The 18,082-nt window shown below is 36.9% G+C and overlaps 1 protein-coding gene across 12 annotated transcripts in view; it reads left to right on the top strand.

The window, feature by feature from the left end:
• The window catches only part of LOC110452441 (teneurin-m-like), a 202,283-nt gene that overhangs the window by 92,994 nt on the left and 91,207 nt on the right, over window positions 1–18,082 (top strand). For all 12 annotated transcript variants that reach the window (XM_021500988.1, XM_021500987.1, XM_021500984.1 and 9 more), the window contains one exon: window positions 17,008–17,265. In XM_021500988.1, coding sequence (XP_021356663.1) covers window positions 17,058–17,265 — 208 coding nt within the window. In that variant the 5' untranslated portion in view covers window positions 17,008–17,057. The remainder of the gene's footprint in view (window positions 1–17,007; window positions 17,266–18,082) is intronic.

Genomic DNA, 18,082 nt, shown 5'->3' with positions numbered 1-18,082 from the left:
AGCTGTTGCAGAATATACCGTGGCTGTCGGTGTCAGGGAAATGCCAGCTCTGCCATAAAAGCACCAGCAAACCATATTTTTTAGCATCGGTCTACCTAATAGCCCAGGTGTGGAAATTCTGTTCAAATTTTATGTCTTTTATGATCTGGCAGTTTCATGTTAGAACAACATGAACGGTTGCCACGGACAGTTTTATCGGAGACGAGTGGGGTGTTCTAATTGGTCCTTTGCAGTAGGCCGTTTTGAGTGATTGTAAACAGTGATTTGACGGTTTTAAGGAATCTGATTTCCTTCACTCTTATTACATTTCTATGGTAATAACACACACACTTGTTGAAAAACCAAACTTCAAAACCAGACTTGAACATTTCCTCATCCAACATAATGAGTACGATTCTGTTGAAGTCCCTCTCTCTCGTTTCTTGCAAATTATGCAACCAATTAAATTATCCCATCTGATAATCTTTTTGTACAAATCGAAAAATCTCTGAAAATGAAATTTAGACCTCAATAAAGCTTAAGCCCAGAATATTAAAGTCCCTAATGTAGTTATACAGATAAGAACGAATGGCAGAAGAAATGTTGGGAATTCTAGACACGCTATAAACGCTGCCACGAGGAGGGATGATATTTCCCACTTTGTACCGACCGACAGAAGGGTACCGCAAGATCAATGGAGTTCACCAAATTAGTCTCATCCGAAAATGAGAGCATGTATCACTCGCTGTATAATTAACGCCTCTTTTTGTTTCTTGTTGATTTCACCACAAAATGGGGATCATTTAGGCCCAGCCTGATGCGGGACTTGAATCTTCGGGGTTTGTACTGACGTAACCCCCATCTTTTCTTACACCGTTCTCTGTGTGGAGGGTGATCTGATGGCCACTAGAGGGAGCTTTGATTAGTTTCCAGGGACCAGCTCACGCCAATTGGAATATAAATCGTGGCCACCTTCAATCAAATTCTACACCACCTAACCCCAATTAGGGATAATTTGTTTGTTTACCTGCAGCAGACATGAGCGGTACTCGCACATGCCTCTTCCTGGGGGGAGTACACGAGACAAAGTATGCTGCAATGGATGAAAGGAAGCTCGTCAGTAGAAGTCTATTTTAGTCGCACTGTCGGTTGTGTACATGTGTTTCGTTGATGTTGCTGTTGGCATAGATTGTGCCATATCTGCTGCAAGTGTAACAGCAGGGATACCTAGGGCAGTGCTTCAACAGAGAAGAAACATTGTCTTTAGTTATCTCATATCCTTCTGACCAGATTGACGTTTATTTTTGGAGAATTTCGTCATTTTTCTAAGGTAAAAAAAATCCATTGTCCAAAGAGACAATTTTGTCACATTCAGAAGCTTTTAATAAAAGAATTACGTTTTCAGTAGATACTGGCGATCTTTCTTGGTGATAAGAGGTCTTTCACAAGAAGAAGTAAAACACCAATCCTCCATTAAGCAATGGCTGCTCAACACATAGTTTTCCCTCAGAATTAAAAAAAATGCCGAAAGATTGTACCGATAAAACAGTGTTGTTATGAAATAATAGATTTTTGTCATGAAAACTTCAACAGTATGTGTCCGTTGGGAGTTTTTGTTGGACAGAAATAGTGGGAAACGGCTGATAATGGAAGACATAAATATTGGCTATCTGTTTAGAAAAAAAAACAGTGACGCAGAATTTTATTTTGGGAAAAAACGTTTCTTTGAATTTCTTTGTACGGAAAATCTTCCAAACAATTGATTTTTGTAACATTATCCCTAGCCATTAATGTTCTTGCTGTGATAATATAGACTTGTTATTGAGGGCTATATTTTACTGTGAGGTTGATGCCGCTAAAATCTCGCAATAATAGTTCAGAGTTGACGGAAACATTACTGTTATCAGCCCAGGATGATAAGGGTATGAAGGAAGGATGGGTTAGGTGACACAGGGATGGAGAGAGTGAAAAAAGGAATGAAAGAAGGAAAACAGAAAGATAAAGGGGAGAATAGTTTGACTTCAATTTATTTTATTGCCTTTGTTTAGCAATGGGAATAACCCTTTCACCCCTATGTAACTATAGTAGACTCTACCATGCATTGATCTGGATGAGTCCATTATGGTCTACAGTGTTGAAAGGGTTAATTAAACACAAGTGATACAACTTATGCATAGCCTTTTATTTGAAGGTCATTTGAATGTTTGAAGCAGGGAAAGTTTGTGTGGTGGTTGAAAGGATAGGGGAATGTATTGGTCTGAATTTCAGAGAAGAAAAAGATGATAGAGGAGAGGAAAAAGAAGGGGCTGGGACCATTTGGGTGTAAGGGAACTTGCTAGAGAATCCGAAGAGAGGAAAAAGAAGGGAGGGGACCATTTGGGTGTAAGGGAACTCACTAGAGAATCAGAAGAGAGGAGAAAGAAGGGGCGGGACCATTTGGGTGTAAGGGAACTCACTAGAGAATCAGAAGAGAGGAAAAAAGAAGGGGCGAGGACCATTTGGGTGTAAGGGAACTCACCAGAGAATCAGAAGAAAGGAAAAAAGAAGGGGCGGGACCATTTGGGTGTAAGGGAACTCACTAGAGAATCAGAAGAAAGGAAAAAAGAAGGGGCGGGGATCATTTGGGTGTAAGGGAACTCACTAGAGAATCAGAAGAGAGGAAAAAGAAGGGAGGGGACCATTTAGGTGAAAGGGAGCTCGCTAGAGAATCAGAAAAGAGGAAAAAGAAGGGAGGGGACCATTTGGGTGTAAGCAAACTTGCTAGAGAATCAGAAAAATGGAGAAAAAGAAGGGACAGGACCATTTGGGTGTAAGGGAACTCACTAGAGAATCAGAAGAGAGGAAAAAAGAAGGGGCGGGGATCATTTGGGTGTTAGGGAACTCGCTAGAGAATCAGAAGATAGGAGAAAAAGAAGGGACAGGACCATCGGGGGGTGTAGAGGGAGAGGAAGGAGGTGGATAAGGGGTGAGCAACCAAAGTGGGAGGGAAGGGAAATCAAAGTTGCATCAGAAGGAAAGAGATAACTTGTCAGCACTTCAACATTTATTTTCAAAAGAGTCATGCTGACCTCAGCCAAACATCAAAGCTGCTGGTATGTTCTGTACAGACGTTAGCACACAGTTAATTATCTATACCACGCTCTATATTGGTCTGGCTGGACCCACACTGGACATTAAGCTGTATGATCAGTAAACACTTGATTGGCCTTGAAATTATTTCCAGCCATTTAAGTAATGAGTTTCCCGGGCTGATGCCGTGTCATAATGCCCCCCTCCCCTCCCCCTCCCACAAACTGCAGCCAACCTATCATCTATACATACATGTACCAGTTGTTGGCACGCATGCACTTAGAACTCTTTAGCATTGGAGATATGAAAATGAATTATTCATTTTTCCATTACTGTGACAAATATCCATGTATATAGATTGTGTTTTTAAAATTTACCTTCCAGAAGACACTAAACTGAAAACGATCCATGCATTATATGTCTACAATTTCATACCAAGCATTATAGTGCTGATTATATTATTACTCAATAACTATACTCGGTATATAAGCAGTTTGGGGTTATTTTTGTTATTTTTCAAAGCATATTGAAAATGTGTCAAAAATTACGATTTGTTTGCTGTGTAAAGTTTCTCATTACCTTCAAATTTGAAAAACTTTATAAAAAAAAAATGTTAAAAATATTTTGTAAAATGCTCTTAAATTTGTTGACGGTTTGTGTAAGTGGGAACAGCTATCAGATGAAGCCTGCACCTGATGTTGGAGAGGAAGCAATGTGTTAATAGGGAGGGGGTGGAGTGGGGAGAACGAGGAGGGAGAACCTGAGCCCAGTATATACTGATATACACTGAACAGTTGAGGAGGAACTGTTTTTCCTATTCCCGAGTGATGTGGGGCGGCCACTTACCTTAAAATAATGAGAAAAATGATAGAAATTAAAAATTACCGAACTACATCGCTTCAATTGATTAGATTGTATTTACAAGACTCTCTCTTCACATTAGCTAAGTTCCTGTACAATCTTGAGCACTTGCTAGAAATGAGGTAAAACGTCAGAAATTACCAAACTAAAGAGCCTTACATGATATGTCATTTTGACAAAAACCTATTTTCATTACTACCGTCTTTCATCCATGGATATCATCATACCTGCAAATGAATAAAAGTTTTGTATTTTTTACCGCATAATTGATCTTCTAAAATAACTCTTATTAAATTTGAAAGACATTAAATATTCAAGACCTGGATTATATTTGTCAGAAGTTGTTTTTATTATCATTGTGAAATGAAAATTCCAACATCATTTTAAAAGAATTTTCTTATAGACATTTTAGAGTATTTTAATTTTATCTACAAGATTTAATCAAACAAAATATCCAATAACCCTTGAAACTATCATTTTCTTGTAGAAATTACGTCAATTCAAATAAATAAGAAAAATTCTATTGAACTTCAACATTTACCATGTCCATGCATTTAGTGTTGTATGAAAATAACTTGTAGTTATCAGTCGTCGGAATGCTTGCTCCGATAGCATCACTTCTCCTTTCTGCAACATCTGTATCTCTGATCAAAGCCGATGCCTGCTATTCTGCCGAATCCCTGGCTTAAAACTTATTTAAACAGATCAGCCTCCTGCAATTGTGATATCAAAATACGAGGCCAGAAATTATAACATGATGTCAGAATGGAGTCTGCCTCAAATCATTTTAGATGCGAAATTAATTCACTAATACATTACAGTCAAGTTATGATAGGTCCAGGTGGCACAGGTTCGCTACATGTATCTTGTGCAGTACCAACTCATGAGTGGCAATTTTTACGTAATTTACGATAGTTCCGTGATTTCGTTTCTTCATTATCAAAGCAATATTTATCTGTAGCTGGTGTTTTTCTTATCTATATTTCATCTGTAACTTAGACATGATGACTTGAAAGTCACGATTTGAAATGTTTTGCCAAATTGTACACTGTGATGCTGACGTTATTTGATGGCGGTTGTAACCCTTATTTCAGATTATAATCAACTGTTGGTTAAAATGCAAATGTCTTTACGAGGAAATGTAAGATGTTTGCCTGATGCAATATTTCAAAAATGTGAAACTATTGTCTTGTAAAATATTTGAATTTTAAGAATCCTTGGCTGGGGTGTTTGAAGATCTGTAATGACAATTCTTAGGAGACACGCTGTCTGTATGCCCAGTTTTAACCATCACCTGACAAAGGAAATCTTCATACCGTCTCAATTAAAGTAATTGTAGCGAGCGTATTTGTCTGTACGGAGTACATGTGTGGTTGGGAGTACCAGATTGACGGTGGCACAAAGACGTATGGCTGTTTTGGCTGATTTAATAGGAACTTAAAGCAGAAGGAAATACGACAAACTTAAAGGCATTTTGGACAGATTGAAATTTTACCAACTAGTAAAATGTATATGTATATGTGTGTGTGCACAGAGTTTTGGGACCTTACATTCAAAATTGATCTGCTTGATGACCGAACTACTTGTTAGTGAAGCGGATGTAAAACCACTCTATCAAACAAATAAAGTGATAAGATACTTAGACTGCTAAAAATTTCAATGTAGGTCCCAAATATCGTTAGTGTTGTCTGAAAAGTCTATGGTCTATGTCTTGTCTTTTACATTATTAAAATTATTTACAGAATTTGTTTCAAAAACTATGGAACAGCATATTCATGTCAAAGTTAACCGGAGATAAAAACTGTGTGAGGTTAAACTATAGGAAATTGTACGGATAATAGACAGAAAAACTGAAACAATTTTAAAATTATTTTGTCACACAAAATTATAGCTTACCAAATAAGGCTTCATCCAATCTATGTGAGGTTGAATAGATGATAAAACCGAGATCGTCGTCGGCGTTCTAACGTACTGACACCGACGCCATGTACGATACTCGGGGACAAATTGTACATAGATCAGGGAATACAATATTCAAATCTGTACTGTAAGACGGCGAAAGATAAATGGTACTGTTTCCTTTACCAGGTCCCCCAGTTATTGGAAGTTTTTCCTCCGGACATCTACAGCCCTATATTACATTGGTCATCAGTCCCTTGTGAAATATGGCATGGTACAGCAATGGACAGGCTAATAGAAAGCTATATAAACGATTGATTATTTGTCAAACCTGATGAATATTTCTCCCAAGTCGATGCTTTCTGTCATAATACCATCTTATTCTAAAATAACCCCAGCAGACCAAATTTGGAATTCCCAGGCTGATGTATGTATGGGTTAATATGATGTTGTACGGAGCTTACGTCGCTGGGGAACCTTCTCCACAAGCTGGAGCCAACACTGCTGCCAGTAGTGCCAGAATGTTTTTATCTGGAAGTGATCGGAGAGCGTCGGAACACTTGTAATGGAATTGCTGTGTTTGTGTCGTATAAATTTGTCAAACATCTTGAAAAATATTTGTTTTATCTGCGTTTTTCGATGAAATCATCAGTTCTGCTGTAATAATGCCCAGTCGGCCAAACTGGAAAATTATTACTGCATGGTCTCGATGATGATGTTATTAACCCATTATCGAGGGTTATACCACAAAGGATATGACTTTTCTGCAACGACTACATCCTCCGAGGTCTCTGAAGAACTCAGTTATTAACCCCACAATCTTATGTCGAATATTCATTCAGGAATACAAGTTAAGAAAATGCCAGGAAGTGATAAATTTTGGAATCTTGGATCACTTTCAAATAATATTGCCATCGGAAGCCCTATCAACAGTGTGTGTGTGTGAAATACTTTAGTTCCTGTCGGTTAGTTCTGTTTTATTTAACTAAAGGTCACGCAAGTTTGAAGGAATCGAGGTAAATTGTAAGTCAAGTGCCATACGGAGACCCAGAAGTTGTCATTAACCCCAGTAAATGAAATGTCCAGGTAGAAAATTTGTTTAATGGTGATTTAGTAGCCGTATATGTGGTTAAGCATGCTGATGACTCTTCCAGCATATGTTGCGATCTAATTTTCCATTTTTGCTTTTTCCGAATTCATTTTCATGGCTTGTTTATTGCACCATGGTCATCAGGGAAATTAGTCGGGACGATCATTTGGAAAATTTGAAAAAAAAAAAAAAAAAAAAAAAATTTTTTGTTTTTAATTTTNTATTCAATTTTAGTGAACAACTTGGGTAAAACTTTATAAAAATAGTTGATTAAAAGGCAATTAGCTTCAATTCAAAACCCACAGGAAAGAGCATTAATTATTTCTGGACTGCTTTGATTGATAAAATAGTTTGAAGATTTTCCAAGAAATTTGATCGTTTTTTTCATTGCATCAAGCATTGATCAAAAAGTTGGTGGGTTTTAATCAGAACGAGAGGACATTCAACGTTTGCATATATTCATGAACAGTTCTTCTTCAAACAGAAAATGCACCATAACAGGATAATAGAAATGCTCTGAGAAATAAAATAAAACTTTGAGATTCGAGATAAGCCTCCGATACAAGATTGTGAAAACATTCCTAGTTGACAGTATTATCTCGAGTGCATTGATAAGGACACAAACTGACAGCAGGCAGGACCATTCTGAGAAAAAGGCTTTAAAGAAAATGCTTAATTTGCATATGAATGTAGAAATTGTTTGTGTGGGGGAATGAGTATGATAAGTTTTTTCTGGGGTAAGTGTTGCTATGGTATGATTAAAGGGGGGGGGGGGGGTGCTACGTGTCGGTCCTCAAAGATTCAACCACTGCCAGGGGGGAGGGGGACTGCATGTCAGGCCGCAAGCCTCAAAGATACAACCACTGGCAAAGAAGTGCCTTGTCCCCTGGTAGATGCACTATCCAAGTTTGCCATTTTTTGTCACTTTTTCCTTGACATATTCTCTGCAAGTCCTCCATCATGGACGTGATCGCTGTGATATTGGATTCCAAGAGTTTGATTACATTTGATGCTACCCTTTCCATCAGGTGCCATGCCGTTCCTCGGGGATGGCGATATTAGCTATTCCAAACTCCACTAGATTTGACATGGAGTCCGAAATCATACCAGGATCCATTTCGTTCAATTCCTCGGGGACACTGATATTAACTATTCCAAACTCTGCTTGCTTTGACAAGGCGTCCAGAATCGTATCAGAATTCATTCCTCCGGCGAATCTGTCACGAGGGATTTCATTGGTCACATTTCATCTCGTGTTTGTCTCGAGGGATACCATTGGTCACTAGTCTGTCACATTTCATCAACAGTGTTCCAATGTCACTGCTCAGTATATCAATAAATCATTGATTGGCTTATTTAGTTAATGCTTCCTATTGATTGGTCGCTGTCTGGACGGGGTGTTTGAGACCTGCATGACACGAAAAGCAAGGTGTTGCTTTTTACACAACATCTGCTATAGCCATCTACATTTAAACGACAAATGTCCTAGCGAAGCTCATCCGTCACTGATTGTCCGCACGGTTTCCCGGGCTAGTCAGGATCGGTGATGGAGGATCAACAAGGTGATTCACTCCGGAATCGATCAGCAGCGCCATCTGTTGGTATATCCGCACATCGCATAGATATAATACAGCACATGTCGTGTCAACACTCGTTACGGTAATAATGACTACGAGGGAACATGTTTCGTAAATATTACGACAGATGACATTTAGAACTGTATGGAATGACACTTGGAACTTTTAGGCAGTGTGCGGATCTCACCTGGGAATTGGAAAGTTGGGATAATAATTGAAAGTAGAGACTGGCTTTTGATGACTGAAATATTTGAGTATTTAAACCAGTTTTTGTTTAACATTGTGTAAGATGGATAAAGATGGATTTATTTTGATATTTCTGTCGCATTGTGAGGTAATGACATTTAAGTCATTAAACTTGCTGCGATATCGGACTCCATCATCTATGTATCACGTGTACATTACACATTTACATAATCAACAGATCACAACTTGTTCGTTTCATACAAAAACCAATGTTTGTGCGACACTGAGTCATAATGGTGACTGAGATAGCGCTTTCCCTTGTTTCTTCACTGGAGAACAATTTTCCTTGTTTATTTATTATAAACCCTCCATGTCAACGAAACCAGATATTTACATTGTAGATAACTCGGAAATAAAATACAAAATATGTGCTATGTTACAAAACGGTAATTAACATGCTGTTATTACACCAATGTTGCTTGTGTATCACCAATGCTGCTGAATAAACCCTCCTGTAGCGATAATGTATTCATCTCGGCAGGTCGGCTTGTTCGTTTCACTTTGGGAAATTTGTTGATAAGAAAATAATGAAAAAACAGTATTTACAATGGAAAGAACGGAATGAATGATGGCCCATTATCGCACCATTAATCACTGGTGAACAGTTCCGACAGGGCATCCCCATGCTTTACCGATCGTGTGCATGCTATCAACAATGTAAGGACACAAAAGCAGAAACGGTGAAGATAACACGGGGCCCTATCACCTGAATAGTTTAAACCGTGGTTTAAAATTACAGCCAATTAAAACCTCTTATCTGGTATTGTCGCCTTGGATAAAACAGCATTTTTTTTTTTTTCATGCATTATTTAAAGAGAAGAGAATGTTTGAAATGCATGCGTAGATAATTAATTAGTAAGACAAACTTTTATTGAGAATTTACCAAATTTATTTACTTATATATCCTTTGTCAAACAGTTGTCGTATTAACATTATATTGAACTTGGTAACTAGTGACACCTTAGCGATTTAAATTCTCACCTTCTCTTTGGTTCGTTATATGTTTTACTGCAGAGGTTACCAGATTATACAGGGTTTGAACGAGACCGGTTCAGGCCAAAAATATATTTATTTGTGTTTCCGCTATCATCCTCGGAACAAATAGTGTAGGTATAGGTAGGCATTTTTTTTATTTTGGAAAATATTTTACTATGCTTAATTAGAGCAGGAGTTCTGACTTTAACAGTGCATATCAATAAATGCCAATAAAAACATTAGGGTAAGCACAAAAATCTAGGGTAGGTAGGGTTAGCAGAAACACAACTTTTTTTTTTTTATTTGGCCTAAGTTGAATTTTTTTAATGGGAAACACAAGATTATTTTTTATTTGGCCTAATTAGCATTTTTTTTTAATGATTTAAATACATGTATCACATATATTAAAAAAATTCACTCATTAAGTACCTCAAAGCATTATGTTTGCTGTATTGCTAAGGTATCATAGGAAATGTCAGAAATGCTGCGGATGCTGATGATTCCTCAGTGCAGCTAGAGATAATGGCCTGTTGAGAGGTAGATATCACTGAAAGTGAGGGGTGAAAGTCATTATACACTCCGTCCTACAAACTACACACAGATGGAAGATTCTCAAATTCGTAAAATAGGGTCATGTGACCTTTTCCAGCTTCAGTATTAATAGGAAAGCTATTGGATTTGTTCTGTTGTAAATTATACTCTGAGTGGTTAATCTAATGGTTATTTTGGCAAACAATTTTCATATTTGATTATCTCGGAGATTTACAATGCAGTCATGGTTTTTCGGAGCTATAAAACATATCCGTTTTGTAATCGTGGAACTTCATTGTAATTAAATTTGTAAAACATCTTCATTTTGTTGTTATAGAACTTCATTGTAGAAGTGTTTCATGTTTTCTTTAAGAGGCTACCTGCATGACAGAGTAGGGAATGCACGCCAGAAAGATTTAAAATCTAATTTCTCCGTTTCATTATTTATTTATTTTTTTCAAATTTTTTTTTGAAATCACTTGTAGAAATATCTATCCACTACAATATCTCGAATGCTATTACGCATAAAACAAACTGAGGATCGATTCACCAGTTAAAAGTAATAAGATTTTTTTTCTCTTAGAATTATATACGTGGCAAGAAACCTTAAATTTAATTAAGCTGAAATTTCACAATTTATTGATTGGAAGCTGTTATATTTATCGTTTAAAGATGTTGAATAATTAAAAAGATTGACATTTGCAATTCTTAAATTGGTGACATTTAGATATTGGTTAAAATATTAGTTTCTTCAAATAGTCTTGAACAGATATGTATATATATATATATCTCATGGCTTCCATCAGTAAAATTTACTTTTTAACTAAAATTTAAAGACTCAATTACCTTACAATTCTAAATAAGCAACATCAAAATAAATTCACTTTGAAATTTTAACGCTTTAAATGATAAATATCACGGCTTCCAATCAATAAATTGTGATTGTTTCATCTTAATTAAATTTAATGTTTCTTGCCAGGTATATATTTCTAAGGGAAAAAATGTAATTACTTTTAACTGGTGAATCCCCAGTTTATTTAACGCATAATAGCATTCGAGAGATTGTAGTGGATAGATATTGCTGTAGAAAATAAGCTCTTTGCTTTAGCTTGAACTGTTGAGTACGAGTACTTGTTAAGAGTAAAGGAGGGGACTGGCCGAGTTAGAGGAGGAACGGAGTAGATCAGCGGGGAGAAGCACCAGGCCATCATTATAAGTGATGAGCACCCATGAGCATGTGTCGATGATGGATGGCTATTTGCAGAAAATATAAGTTTGATTTTTCAGCGTGCAGGCTTTTCTTCAGTCCCCTCCCCGACAACACACCTATCCATCATCATTTGTATCTGTAACATCCTCCAATCGGCACCCTGTTACGGGGGTCCTCCTGCGGGGTTATACTCACTGTAACGAACACAATTTCTAGTTGTAGTTAGTATAAGAAAATCATATATTTTTCCGAAAAACTTTCCAGTGTCTACTGGTACTGTAAGCATTGCTGGCATCGTAATAAAATTTTCAAAATTGTTTCAACTGGTCCATAATAAGGGCCCCTCTCTTGGGCCCCTCCTTCATGTCACTTTCAACTACTTTGATTTACATACTAATAAGTGTGTGCGAGAAAAGAACAGATTTTTCGTAATTACAAAATAAGACGGAACCTGCCAAGCTGAAGAGAACTTAAGTCCTCACTTAGATATTTTCAGTGATCCCCATTAGGGTATTGTTATAATCATTCTGACAAATAATTACTTTGTTGAAAAAAAAATTCAATTAAAAAAGACAATTGGTGTTAAAACAATTTCTGAAACAGCAAATATTCTGTATTCAAGAAATCTGCAAACAAACATCTGGAAATAATTTTACAGATTTTCAAAACCAGGTATAGTAAATGTTCTTCATTTAAGCAAACAGAAAACAAATTGATATTGGAATAATTTTTTTAGTCAATTTCCAAATATTCAATAAAATTCCAATATCGTTCAAACAAATATTTATGCATAATATCCTTGTAAGGATAAATAAGGAAATGTCAGTTCTCGAAATTTATTGTGGAAGTATAAATATGATATTGTAGAAACACCGTCTGCTGTCAACTCAACAATGAAGCAATATACACATTTTATGAAAATTACAAATATATGTAAGATTAGAAAATTCTTTGAATTTGACAGGGATATATGCCAAGGACTCTAATGAACAACCAGACCCAGACTATCATGAAACTGTGATAAGTTCTTTGGTGTCCAGACAAGTTTGTCCAAACAGAAACTCTATCCTTCAGCCATTTTACACTCTCCACACCCCCCCCATGTTAATGATTCACACGTACAATCAATGATTAATGGCCAAGCGCAAGTGTTTTTACCATCAAGTATCCTTTGGCTGTTAAAGTTTTCGGTTTACTTTAAAATAAACAATCTGTCACAGACAATTATAGAGTCGGTTGATTGGCTGAGAAGGCCTGAAATTGATGGTTTGTGACAGTTTGATGAAAAGCAGACGGCCATTGATACACCGTTAGCCATGTAAAATATCGGGCTGGATGTGGTCTGGTGCTGTTTGTATACATTCCTTCCTGATAAAAGGGGGACAGACATCTTTGGGAGCAAACTTGAAATGGATCACTATGTACATTTTGTATGTCTGTCAGTGAATAACAAATTTTTCCAATTTGTCTCTCAGTACAGTTAGTTGATATGCTTGTTGGTCCCGATGAGCTAGGCTAATGTTGGTTATGCATGGTGTTGTGTGTAAAATTTGTAATCGGAAAATTTCCTGATAATGCAAATAGGATTTCTCACACAAAACTTAACACAAACGCTTTATATCTGTCAGAGAGAAAGAAGTTGTTGCTATTTGTCTGAATTTTGATGACGTCTGCTTTTCTCATTGGTAACGTTATATCCTGGAACCGGCATGGCTGCCGACTGAATCACAGAGGAGAAAGATATAGTTTCACCCTACTTATACAAAACTTTAGATGTTAGGATATTTTCTGGTACACACCTCTTACTGTCGAAATGTAACAGTTGGTATGGCTATAGAATTTCAAGATGAGAAATTGCAATTTTGCGTGAAATTTATTCCGCTTTTGGGATCAAAAAGATTTTAAATTTTTTGATAAAATCCACTGATACATTTACTAAACAAAAAGTTGTTTTCTCTATGGAATATATTTCCATTTTCAGATGGAGTCTTTATCATCAATAACAATGAAAGTCAAAGAACAAAAATAATAAACGATGACTTATGACTTACAGACACTTTCCAATATTAAAATGGTTATTTTATGGCTTATATAGCACAAATGTGTTATGAATTACTTTGCAGTTTATTTCCAAAGAATACGACAGTTTATTTCCAAAGAATACGACAAATTTGTCATGTTTATATCATCTGTAGTGTTTTCATGTTTTCTACACAGAAGAGTTCTCCATCATGAAGTGAAATCCGAAATTGCTAATGACTTCGTTGTGTTTGATTGATGAGTCTGTTTCTCAAGCTTCCATAATGGTCATTTAGATAGTGTAGCCCCAAGCTTCGTATCATAGAGGGCAGCACTAATCGGAGCTCTTCAACCAGTAATGAGCAAATAAATCTCCTGATGAATTGTTTGTATAAATGACTGACCGGTTGGTATTTTTCTAATATACAGGAATTGATCAAAGGGGGTATGTTAATGCTAGACCCTCTTGAGCCAACAAAGCAACTCAAAGACAAATCACGGCTATAATTGTAATTTTCTTCCAATTTTTGACCAGTCTGTGCTGGTCATTGATTATGGAGTGCTAGTGAGGGTGTTACTATAGCCTGCGTCCAAACACAGCGGGTATTGATGTGAAAACGCATTAGAATTGTCAGCTTCGGAAAGTCATTGAGTCATTGCCTGCCGTTGATGGTTGTAGTGTATTACCATAAGGCCAAATCCATTCTCCACTTCTCCTTGTCGAAAAAAACGAAAACGCTTGTTCTGAGACTGTCGGGACAATCGAACCGAATGTACAAATGTGGATCAACTATCGGCCAGGATATGAACCTTTTAAAGCAATTAATTTTACTGGGCGGTTTAATCAACAGTTTTGCGTTTGGCAACAAAGAAAGCCAATCATTGATTGGACAGCTAGGGATTGCGTTCTGATCCCTACTCTAGCTCTAGTGTCAAGGGCTAATCCAGCATGGCCTGTCCAAGGGGCATAACTCAGTTTCCTGGTGTGGGAATGGCTTCTGTAATGAAATTAGCAGGGAATGATGTTTTATTCATCAGTGGGAGACTGAAGGAATGGTTTTTATTAGATGATGATAGTAACTTGACCACACAAAAAATGATTTTGTTGCAAGTAGCTCTTTAAATAGCATTAAAAATGTGAAAGCAATATTAAATTTTCAGTTTAAGAAATTAAAAGCTTGTAACATTGTACATATACCATATTTGGTAGCTATGATGTACATATACTTAAAGCTGAAACCTTAATACATGCTCCAGTTCTTGAAATAGTTCAAAATATGTTGGGGTTTTTTTGGAACAATTTGAAACAGTTACCATATGTCGTTGACAATTATAGTATATTAGACAAAAATCCGATGTTAATTTCTTCATATTTTTTTGCCAAGGTAATTATTACCAAAAATGTTAAATATGAAATACTGCATAAGAACATAGACACATGGATGTATCTTGTGGTACTCTAAATCGCTATTGTATTGAATTGACATTTTTCGCTCGATAGAAAGTAAAACATTTGAACGCACATACATATATGTCCATTGTCACAAACATAGAGCGTTTAAGAAAACAATCTTACATTGCTAGGACATTGATCAGCCTATGGTGAGATTTCTAAATAAAAATAGTCTGCTTGTGTGTTTGAAAAAAAAACACACGCTGTATTTGGTTCGCCTTTTACATTGATTTGAACATGTGTGAGTAATAGCGATTGATTTTCGTACCAACTGGTTGGGCTGAGAGAATAGATAGACAAATAAAATTCATATGATGAAAGGTGGACAGTTAATTTTGTCCGATGTCGTAGCCGTGGGCATGTGTTACTGCCAATCTTCACGGAAAACAAAGTTAAAAAACAGCAGCCACGATTGGTAGCGGGGACGTAACCCAATAAAGGGGGATAACCCAATCAGCATTGATCTGTCACATAATTGTGGCACGGGAGAGAAGGTAGATTTGTGTGGTATAAATTCTCACCATTCATAACGGCTGACACTTCAAGTGTGATGGTGTCGAGCCGCACATGGCCCGCGGCCGAGCGGCCTGTGCAGTGTTAATTTTGGAAGAGCTTGCCGAAAGTCCTTATGGCAATACCCATAATGTTTTAATGAAACGAACAATTGAAAGGAACATTTGTAGCTACAATCATAGAGAGCCTCTGGTGTCGGTCCCGTGATCCCTTACGATGAGGAAGTCTATTTCGCAGTCGGAAATAACAAATTAATTTGTGGTAGTGACCACTGGATATTATACCAAACAATTTGTACCGTTATCTGACAACTTAATCGTTCAGCTGTAGACAAAGTCGTCACAGAAGAGTTCGGACTGGTACCAGTCGGGTGTATTTATAGACACAGAAGAGTTCCACGAGCGTTAGATTGTTAGATAGTAGCAACAGGTTTATTGGGCGTAGTTTACACATTATTGGTTCAGTGTGGTGTCGTGGAAGGGTCAACCCGCAACATGCTGTCCAGAAGGTAACAAATGACCGTTGGCATGTTACTCTCTCAGGAATACCATTACTCTCACTCTATGTATACATCATGTTGTGATCAGAAAATATCAACATATCACACATGATGGACAATAGCATAGGCACCAGATAGGTTGTTATTCTCTCCACACCAGAAAGGATTGTACCACATATGAAACACTTGTTTAAGTAGGGGCCTGTATTTATTTTCGTTGGCATCGGTTGGATTAGTGTCATAGACCTGTTACTTTACAGTGGGACTCACTCTGTAGTAACAATAAACCAGACCACAGTGTTTCTTGGTTGAGGAACTTGGCTATATATATGTTTGCGTTGACTAAATGACCTGTTATAACCATAAAAACATCTGTAAGGGGATGGCAGAATTGTCGGCCGACGACGACCGGGTTGTGCAGTATGTTGCCATGGACGATGATGACGCCGGTATAGGACCCCGAGTGTCTCCCTACAATGACAATCGAATGTAATTAAAGCACGAGAGTGGTGCAACAGTGTGTCTCGTTATCGTGAGTTATGTCAGTGTCGCCGCCCTGGTGTACAGCACTAGTGGGTGGAATTGCATGCAATGTGCAATCGGATACATCTTTTTATTGGCATTTCTGTAAAGTTACGGTCCTAACTGGGCAGTTGCCAACAAATGGTCACCGGAGCGTGATATAATGAATCAGCTGAGCGTGACACAATAAACCATTTGCATTTATTTTATGACCATATTAGAGCTGAAAACCAATAACCGCTGCTGCTTAAAAATGGCACAACCAGCAGAAAAATACCCAAACTGCACCAATGGCAATTTCCGATATATATATTTTCGCCAACCATTTATTAAGAGAACTGGATTTGTGTTCTGATGTCATCATAAAGTTTTGAATAATGTACCGATGAAGATGACATCATTGTATTTTTGGATATCATTTATAAATGATTTTTCTATTGTTTTGATAAAAAAAAATATGTCAATATTAACTGTGGACCCATGGTAAATTCCTTTGGGACATTTAATGTTTCAATAATTTTCCCCTGTTTTAACCAATTTTTTTTTCATCTATATATTTTTCAGAGTATGACGAATCTATGTGAGCTTGGAAGTACATAAAGCAATTTATTCACATGAGGGAGAAACACCTCAGTATGGACGGAAATTCAAACTATCGACCGAAACCTCAGCCTCGGGGGTCGTACAGACGAAGCCGCATCAAGGACAGGGGGAGTAAGTCTTACAGCTCTTCAGAGGAAGAAGAGTTCCATTCGGATGACAATCTGAGGCCGTATGAAGAAGTCAAGGTTGCCCATCACGATAAGAAATTAAACGGCTTGGGTAAGTGACCTTTGACCTTTATCGATGTAGCATCATGTACATTTGGTATTGTTACGGGGCTCGTTATCTGAAGGTAAAATTACTTTTACAAGCCCATGGGACCACTCTCAAATATGGAATCAAAGGTTGGGGCTGGGCTTATGATATCAAATGAAAAAAAGATATGGGTAGGCTTATGTGCTTATTGCTAGATAGATAGGCTAATGTAATAAAAAGAAAATTGTTTTTATATTCATTTGAATCGCAAAACAAAGCATATATGGTGTGTGATCAAAAAGTATTGTTACCAGACAAAAAAAATAGACAACTTTTCGGAAAAATTTGAATTTAAAAATATTTTGTTTTTTAAGATAACTTGTAACATGCAGTTAACCTGCTGACAATCGATGCAATTGATTCTTTGTCATTTCTCTTTAACTCGTTCACCCCTAAAGACACATTTGAACTCTTCCAATTCGATGGTTGGAATAGTTCATTATGAAATTTCAGGGGTGAGTGAGTTAGCTAATATTGTCCAGATTGTGGGCAGAATTTTATTGATCATATCTTGAGATTATGGGGGAGATTTTGTTGAACAGAATTAATGGATACACATTGTTGGATGTTTCATAAAATTTTGAAACTCTTTATTAGCATTGTTTATGAAAAAAAAAAATGTTTTTAAATGGAGGAAAAGCTCGGTAAATAAACAAAATGAATCTGATACCTGAAATGTAATTATAGATATAATACTACAATGATAACATCATTGCAAAGATTAAAAACATGATAACAATACAAAAGAAAATTTCACAGTTTAAAGTGAATAAGCACTAGA

The sequence above is a fragment of the Mizuhopecten yessoensis genome, unplaced genomic scaffold, assembly GCF_002113885.1.
Source record: "Mizuhopecten yessoensis strain PY_sf001 unplaced genomic scaffold, ASM211388v2 scaffold6683, whole genome shotgun sequence".
NCBI classification, from domain to species: domain Eukaryota; kingdom Metazoa; phylum Mollusca; class Bivalvia; order Pectinida; family Pectinidae; genus Mizuhopecten; species Mizuhopecten yessoensis.
Note: the sequence above shows the minus strand (reverse complement) of the source record. Positions and strands in the feature narration are given on the sequence as shown.